Source organism: Cariama cristata, unplaced genomic scaffold (genome assembly GCF_000690535.1).
Source record: "Cariama cristata isolate BGI_N322 unplaced genomic scaffold, ASM69053v1 scaffold15402, whole genome shotgun sequence".
Taxonomy (NCBI): domain Eukaryota; kingdom Metazoa; phylum Chordata; class Aves; order Cariamiformes; family Cariamidae; genus Cariama; species Cariama cristata.
Window position 1 is genome coordinate 44,520 of NW_009603421.1, and position 8,731 is coordinate 53,250.

At 46.7% G+C, this 8,731-nt stretch overlaps 1 protein-coding gene across 1 annotated transcript in view; it reads left to right on the forward strand.

Annotated features, from left to right (window-relative positions):
- The first annotated feature begins 3,654 nt into the window (after positions 1-3,654).
- The window catches only part of CD8B (CD8b molecule), a 5,824-nt gene continuing 747 nt past the window's right edge, over positions 3,655-8,731 (forward strand). The window contains exons 1-3 of the mRNA XM_009695207.1: positions 3,655-3,700; positions 6,540-6,887; positions 8,707-8,722. Of these exons, the coding sequence (XP_009693509.1) occupies positions 3,655-3,700; positions 6,540-6,887; positions 8,707-8,722 (410 nt within the window). The remainder of the gene's footprint in view (positions 3,701-6,539; positions 6,888-8,706; positions 8,723-8,731) is intronic.

Sequence of the window (8,731 nt, forward strand, 5' to 3'; positions counted from 1 at the left end):
GTGTCGGGAGCCTCGACGTGATGTGATGTTGCATCGGCTGAATTACAGCTGTAGATCTGCACCTGCAAAGGCAGATGGACCCCCCCCCACCGCCCCCAACCTCACCCTACAAACCACATCTTAGCTCGGAGCAGTTTAGAGAAGAAAACTTGACCCACTTGATTTCTTTTCTGCTATTCCACTACGAATAAGGTAGTGCTCATCTTACTCAGTGAAAATGCTATCATTTTCATCACTGCTTTTCTCCCTAATGAAATACTCCAGAAGCTACACCCTTCCCTGGAATAAAATCATTTAAAAAAAATATTAAAAAGCATAAAAATGTTCACCCATATCTGCTTAAGTCCTGGGGAGTTTCCATCCAGGAGCCTGTTATCCCCGAAGAGCCCTTATCTGAAAGTACTGCAGTACTGGCTGGACTGTACCAGGACTGTACCAGTACTGGACCAGGCTTGAGGCTGAGCAGCCTTCCCCGAGCCCAAAAGTCAGCCCTTGTAGCCCCAAAAGCACAGAAGGAATAGATTTTTCCTTCTTTTTATGGCAACTGTTCCTCTAGCCTGATCTTTACAGCCCAGCCGCAATTACCTCTGCTGCAACACGGGAGTTTAACAGAGATTAAACCCCAGCCAGGTCCCACCTCTTGGCTGTAGGCCCCTTTCTTCTTTTCCAGTGCTTTGTTCCAACCCGCCAAAAGCAAACACTTCGCTGTAAAAAACTCATCATAGTTCCTTCTTTTTATGGCAACTGTTCCTCTAGCCTGATCTTTACAGCCCAGCCGCAATTACCTCTGCTGCAACACGGGAGTTTAACAGAGATTAAACCCCAGCCAGGTCCCACCTCTTGGCTGTAGGCCCCTTTCTTCTTTTCCAGTGCTTTGTTCCAACCCGCCAAAAGCAAACACTTCGCTGTAAAAAACTCATCATAGGGAGAAAAGAAAGAGTCAAAAATATTAACAAAGTTGGTGAAAGCATGGGGCATTAGTGTCAGCATGGATGCTAATTAGGGATTAAAATTAGTGAGGTGTGCAGGATGCAGGCTGAGAAAAAGAAGAGGGGTTACTTCTCCCTGGGATGGGCGAGGAGGAAACCCGCAGGGTGGGCACCGAGATGGGGCAGGGAGTTAGCTGGGTGAGGACTGGGATGGTTGTCTTTCATTTCAGAAAAAGAATAAATCCCCCCTAGAAACTGTACAGCTGAATAGCGCAAATACACCAAAATTCAGCGATCCCCCGCATCTTGGCTCAGCCGTGAGCCAAGCACTCGTGATTAGCAGCCGCTGTACCCCAGCAAGGTCACCGACAAATCTTGCTTCTGTTAACAGATCAGTTCAACTTACACCCTTTTTTCCTCCCCTATTTTGTTCCAGGACAGCAGCCCCAAACAATGTGGGGATGTTATAAACAGCAGCTGCTCTCCTGCACGTTCCCACAGTGCTTTTATTTTTGTTGGCGGGGGGGGGGGGGGGGCGGGGCACCCAGGTGGGCTGCCAGACAAAGGCATCCCCCCTCCAAAATGTTTTCTCGTAGGAGCAGCATCCAGTCTTGAGAACAGTTTGGTTGCTGGTAAAACAGCTCAACTGCGTATAAACAGCAGCTTCAAAAAAAAAAAGAAAATTAATCCCTGTTCCAGCACACATACTGTGCTTTTACATTGCAAATATTACATTGCAAATATTCCATTGCAAATATTCCTTTTTTTTTTTTTTTTTTCCATAGGAGACAAACTGTAGGTAAAAACGCTGCAGGGAAGCATCTCTAAAGCTGCTGTAATGTCCTGGGGGGTCCTCGCAAGCCAAAATATCTGCTTAGACAACCCAACAGATTTGCTTAGACAACCCAGTGTCACCAGCCTTGCAGCAGCATTTGGTGCCCAGTGTAAGATGCCCCAGGTTCAAGGTTGTAACGGTGACAAAAGCCACCTCTGGGAGCACTTTGGTCCTGCCAGGAGGCCACAAGATGCTCCAGGGCACAGCACAGATGAGAAAAGGGGGATGCAGCCATTGCAGCAGCCAAGGATATCAGGCTCAGCTCACTGACTTCACCAGGGGGATAAAGGGAAAATTCCCTTCCAGTGGCATTTCTCATATTAAGCACCCCCCCTCAAAAAAAAAAAAAGAGATGCCTACACCCCGTTCTGGGGAGGTCCAGATTTAGGAGTGATGTGAAACAGAAGGGGAAAGGCTAGGAGGAGGTAAGGAGGGGAGAGGCAAGGGTTGCTGCATCCCACGCTGGGGACCCCTCTCCGAAAACAAGAACTTAAAAGCACTGCAATGTGTTTGAAAACACTAAAATTACTTTCTCCTGCCCGGAAAGAGTTAAGGAGTGATTCATCCCACCCTAAATTTTAGCAGCTGAGCCCTTCAAGGCAAAGCTTTTGGTGGTTAACAACCCGCTTCAAGCAGGAAATTATTTTAAACAGAGATGGGGAGGGGATGTGTTACAGCAGCATGGAAAAATCTGGTACAAAATGGACCAAAAAATTATACTGTGCAAGATGTAATATCGTTTTTCCTATTCATCTGCCAGCTCAAACCCTGGGGGACGTTTCTTGGTACCCCCACGTGAGCCCCCCCAGGGAAATCCCCCCCTCACCGGGGAGCCGGCCCCGGGGAGATGCTGAAGCTTTGTAAAGACCACGAGTATCTACACAAAGAGGGCACTAAAGAAAACTGAACCCCACTTGGTACCCAAGAGGGCGGTGAATAACTGAAAATAATAAATCATTTCTATTTTTTTCCCAAACATGGAAATATTGATGGCTACTGACACCAGTTCACCCCTGTAATTTCACATCACGTATTTCATTCTTCTAATCCTAAACCTCGAGTGCTTCAAAACTCTCCCTCCCAAAGACGTTTCAAAGCCACTCTGATATTTTATCTATCATTTAAATATCTCTGCATATGAGCTGTGCACTGACGCAGCTACCAAAGCAGAGCCCGCTGCGAAGTGGGGAGCCCCAGCAGAATTTCCTTATTTTTGCGGTTTTTCAGCCACTAAATTTGTTTGAGGTTTCTTGCTCTTGGCTTCAAAGTTTTCTGTGATGCCTCACACCTCTGCTTTATGGCGAACTAGTTTGGCGTTCAGCATTTTCCAGGCCCGGAGAAAAACACCTCCTACTAAAGACTCTGCTGAGGAAAACAGCCCCACGGCTCAAATTGCATCTTTTCCTTATTTTGAATGCTTTTTGATTTCAGCGGAGGAGAAACCAGCCAAAATTCATCCTTTCCTGCTTTTATTTTTAATGCCAAGCTCCTACATTTGTCTTTTTTTCAATTGCATGGAGCTAGATTTAAAGAAGGATGAAGAACTAGGTAATGAAATATGAAGAAATCATAATTAAAAATCAATGAGGTTGGGTTTTGTTTTTTTTTTCCTTCCTAAAGGAGATTTTGGGTGATCTCGTGCAGTGCTGGAGATGCTCACGGGGCTGCCACCCTGATGCACACCTGGATTTGGGGCTCGCCACAGAAGAAGCTGCCGGGCTGAGGCTCCGGGTGTTGCCGCGGTAGATGCTCTTTGGCAGCCGTCGGTGAGACATCTGCGCCGAGGCGGGGCAGAGCCTCCTGGGGTGAAGCCAGCCCTGCCACCGAGAGGTGACCGTGCGTGGAAAGGGGGAGCTGGTACAAAACCCCTCCGTCATTGACTCCACTGCCATGGCCCGGCTGTGGCTCCATCTCTGCATCTACCTCCAGATCCCAGGTAAGAGGGACGTGTCTCTTAAGGGTTGAAGGCACCTAAAATCGTGCTAGAGCCTCTCCTCCACCTCGCTCCAACACGTGGGATGTTTTGCACAGTATCTGGATGATGGAAGTTTAAATATACAGGCAAAGTTATAGATCTACAGGATGCTATTACTTATCAGCGCATAATTTTGGACAATGCCACTAAAAACACGCTTTAGCTTTTGGTCAGCCCTGAGGTGGTCAAGCAGTTGGACTAGACGGTCATCATAGGTCCCTTCCAATTGAAATAGTCTATTCTTTCCTTTTCTTTTATTTTCTTTTTTCTTTTCTTTTCTTTTCTTTTCTTTTCTTTTCTTTTCTTTTTTCTTTTCTTTTCTTTTCTTTTTTTTATTCTATTCTATTTATAGTGCAATGTATCATGGTATAGACACAGCAGAGTTTGTTTTTACTGCACCCTCTTCGTGCAGACAGTCTGTGGGAAGCTGCTGATGGAGAAGTTAAAGTAGCACCTATCTACGCTGCCTGTGTTACACAAAGATGACAAACATCCCATTAAATTTTCTTCTAAATCTGTCCAAAGATTGAATGTTTCCCAAGGGCCGGAGCTGGAATCGGTGTGTTACAAAACCATGCTGCCTTCTGCTTATTGCAGACAGGTTGCAGGAGGTCTGGACCAAATATATACAGTCGATGTCCTGGCAAAGTGGTAGAATTGTGCTTTACAAGACAAATTGTGCCATCGGTTCTTAGGTGGAAAGTGTTGAGAGCTTCAAATATCCATTAAATTAGGGTGGCAGTTCAAGCTGGTCACCCAAGATGTTGCCCAACCTGGGTCTACAGCTGCCCAGTGTCCTCGCTAGAGGCTGTCAGGACTGCAGAGTGTTTTGTTCGCGCCATGTGATGGTCATCCAGCCATGGCGTAACACAGTCGATGTGGCAGCAAACAGCCTGAGACGCTTTATCGACACCTATATACACGTAGTAAGGGCCTACAGATCTGTACGGTGGGGTCCCCGCTGAGAAGACCCCAGTAAATTAGAGTTTACTGTGCACGTGCAAAGGGGAAAAGGGACTGGTTCTGAGATGCTACAGGCTGGTTTGGCCAAGCATATGGAAACAAACCCATCCCACCCCAATTCCCCTTATCTTCCCCTAGAATATACACTGTGAAAGGGAACTGGGAGATTTTGGAGGGTGAAAGTGTAGCAGAGGGTGAGCTTTTCTGCTCTGGCTCCATCCCAGCTCACCCCACCGGAGCTTTACCTCTGGCTCCAAGCTGAGATGAGCATTTTCTAGGATCCCTTCTCATCCCTTCTGATTCATCTAATAATCTCTCTAACAGCTCGAGGAAAAGGTTTTCATGGGGGGTTAAGTTTCCCATGCCCAGCAGAGCCAGACCTCAGGGCAGCCAAGGAGACCCTGAAGCCACCGTGCCCCACGGCCACACACATTTCAGCCCCTAAAAAACCACACAGATGTTTGCCAGAGCAAAGTCTGGGAGGATTGCACTCCAAAACCTGAAAATTATGTATTTTAATAATAAGGAGATATTGATATTGTCGCAGCACCAGAGGATGTGGTGAAATGCTGCGGCTGCTGTGCAACGCTTGAATTTCAGCATTGCAATATTAGGGCTGAAGGCTCCTCGTCTCTGCAGTGCAGCGGCAGCGATGGGGTCATCGATGCGGGGATGGAGGAAGGCTCTGGACCTGTGTCAGTCCCCAGAGCCCTCTCCTTTGCCTGTCCCCATCGAGGACATGGGGGACATCAGGGCTGTGGGCCATGGGGATGACTTCAGGTGTTCCTGTGGTCATGCAAACCCATTCCTACACCGCTGGGTTTGCAGGGCTGCACGAGGCTGTTTGCAACGAGTACTGCAAGCAGCTTTGGGATTTTGAAGGAATAGGTAGGGACAATTTAAGGTTTTTTTAAAAAAAAGCCAAAAACGTATTTTGTTGAGCTTTTTGCACAGCTTTAAAACACACATGGGAAACAGACGGGGAAAGTGAGAGCATCCTTATCTTCAGAGGGCTGTTTTTCACTTGGTCTTGGAGTATCTGCAGCTTTGTAGGACTGTTTGCTGAACAGAAAGGGTCACAAGGCACCTGTTTTCCTTTTCACAAGGACACATCCTCGCTCGCACACAGACACCAGTCACATCTGCCTGGGCCAAACACGACTCCGATAATTTCCACAAAAACCTGCAAAGCCCAAACAGGGTGTTGCGATGCCAAAGCAAAGCTTTCAACTCCACCGCTACCCCTCAATCCCTCTCTTTCCTCAGGTCTCAAAATTCATACGAAAATAATGTCCTCTGAAAATTAGTATCAAACTGGCTTATTTTGAGATGTTTTGCATGGTTTTTTGGTCTTTCTCTGCACCTGAGATGAAGTTTATCAGTGCTGCATCTGTTAGAACAAAAATCTAGCAAATAAAATAAGAGACTCAAAAAAAAATCTGTTGAAAGAGAGGTGAAGCCTCTCCGAATAATGGGAGAGAAAAGGAGGTGGGAGAGAAAAGGAGGGCAGGAGAGGGGCATCCACAGGAGCAGGTGTGGATAGAGCCCCCCTCCATCCTTCTCCCTGCCACCGAGCCTCCTCCCTAGATGAGTGTTTACAGGGCAAACCCTACCTGTATAACTAGGCTTCCTCAAAAAATAGCTGGGGAACCCAAAAAAGGTCTCTGAGGGAATATGGGAGCATCCTGATAAAAAAGCTCCTGTTTCTTGCTCGTGCGATCCCCTGGTTTGTGACTACTTGATCTTGTTGAACCCACAGAGAAAATCTGTACTTAACGTGCAAGAAAAATAATGAAAATAATATCATAACTATGTATTCCTGTCTCTTTTTTCTCAGGTTTCTGTACAAATCTACTTTTATCCCAGGCTCCAGAGGGTATTTTAGCCCAAACTAACAATGAAACACAAATCCTCTGTGAGCTGAAGGAGAATGCCGGGGTGTACTGGTACCGCTGGAGCCAGGCGAGGCAAATTTTTGAGTTCTTGGTATTTTCCAACATGTTAGGCAAAGCCACGTACGGCACGAACATCAGCCAGGACAAGTTTAGTGTCCGTGGGGTGAGTTCCCACACCTCCTACAGCCTGCACATCAGCCACCTCCACGACTCGGACAACGGCACCTATTACTGCTCCGTCTCCCAGTCCTCCCAGCTCCTCCTGGGCAGGGGGACACAGCTCGGTGTGGGTAAGCATCACCCCCAGGGTGCCAAAATGTGCCTCCGGCGGGCTGTGATGAGGTCCCCTGGGAAAGGGGTGATGCGTGTTGGTAGACTCTTCCCAATTTTGAGATGCAAGGTTGGGGGTCTGGGATTTTCTTGAAGAGTCCCATGAGATCTGATAAGGCAGAAAATACCTAAATTTTAGGTCAGCTGCATGTGATAGTCCTTTTGCCACCAGGAATTGCTCTGCTGTGGTCATGCCTTGAGCACTGCTTTGATCCTCGTGTTTTAGGATTTCCCTGGGAAGACCCTCAGACCCTGATATTGCTGTGTCCTGTGCTTTTCTCATCTCCTGTTGTACTTCAGATGAGAGACTGGATGTGTGCCCTGCTCAGCTCCCGGGTCCTTCCATGCCCTGGTTCTTCCTTACCCTTCCTCCAAGTGACAAAAGCAGCATCAAGGCCAGAGGACATCACCCCTCACATCTCTGGGGTGGGTCTGACTGCAGGTTTCAAACCTGTCCTTCACATAAAGGATTGAAATGGGCTTTATTCCTCCAAGCTCACAACCCACTGTCCCTGGGGAGCTCCCACCAGAAATGAGAGCTATCTGCAGGTGGCATTGAGGGAGTGATGCTTTACAGACCCTGGGTCATACAGCAGCTCTTTTCAGCCCATTTTCCCCTTGACCACAGAGCCACAAGTGATGTAGAAAAACTAATGTGTTTGAAGTAAAATTCAGCCCTTTCTTTGGAGTTTTTTAGGGAGACAAATAACTTATTTAACAAAGATGCAGCTATAGCTGCCCCAGTGTCCCAACCTTTCTGGGTTTTTTGACAAATATGCCCTGCACCTTGAGCTGGCTGAGAAATCCCTTTTGGATTCTTGCTGGCTCAAACAAAAGCTAGTTCAAGATAAAGGAGAACTGGTTTTTATCAACTGGGCACGTATCTATGCACAAAGTAAAGCATGAAAAACAGGGTTGAAATTCAGTATGATCAAGGACATTCCAATCTAAAACTAAACACCAGCAGGTGCTCTGGGAGGACTCAGACTTTGCTGGATAATTTCTTTTTTTCCTGTTAGTACTCATGATAAAACCAAATGTCTTTAATTTTCTTTAAGTCTATTACAATGTAAGCGAGAAGTTGTCCAGATAAATCCCAGGCATCTGGTGTCTCACCTTTCCATGTAAAAGAACGGTGGTTTCCATAGGAATTTTGGTCCTGGATAGAAGCAGAAAAAAAGAGTTTTGAATCCCCCCAAATTTTGAATAAATGGAGTTTGAGTGGTCAAATGTACAGCTATTTAATGACATTACTGGGATATTTTCCTGACCAGCTTCACAGAGAGATGAATGTGCTCCATTGTAATTCAGATACACCATAATAAATCCTGCCCTCGTTTTATCAGGAAAAAACCAAAAAACCCAATTTTGAGCAAAGATCAGAGCAATCTGAATACAGAAAAGATCCAGAGATCCCTTAAAGCCTCCCAGTGCTACTGGAATCTCCTGCTACCCACGATTTTGTGCAATGCTGATGAGGTGGTACCCGGCAGTAAATGTAGCTCGAGGAAGTTTTCTTCTTCTTTGCCTCGGCCTTCTGCCCTTGTTTGCCTGGTATGTTGTTTTATTAATGTTTTTACAAGCTCTTGCTAACTTCTGTGGCCACTGAGAGGTTCAGGTCAAGTTCCCAGCCCCTCCGGGTCACCCAGCCCTTTGCAGGGGTCGCTGGATGGGGCTAGTTTTAAAAGCCAAAATTTCCAGCCTTTCTTGCCTGCTGTTTGAGTTGTCTGCTGGACTCGGTTCCATACTGATCATTCTCTTCTCCTCCTTATCCACCAGTTGATGTTTTGCCTCTGTCTCCAAA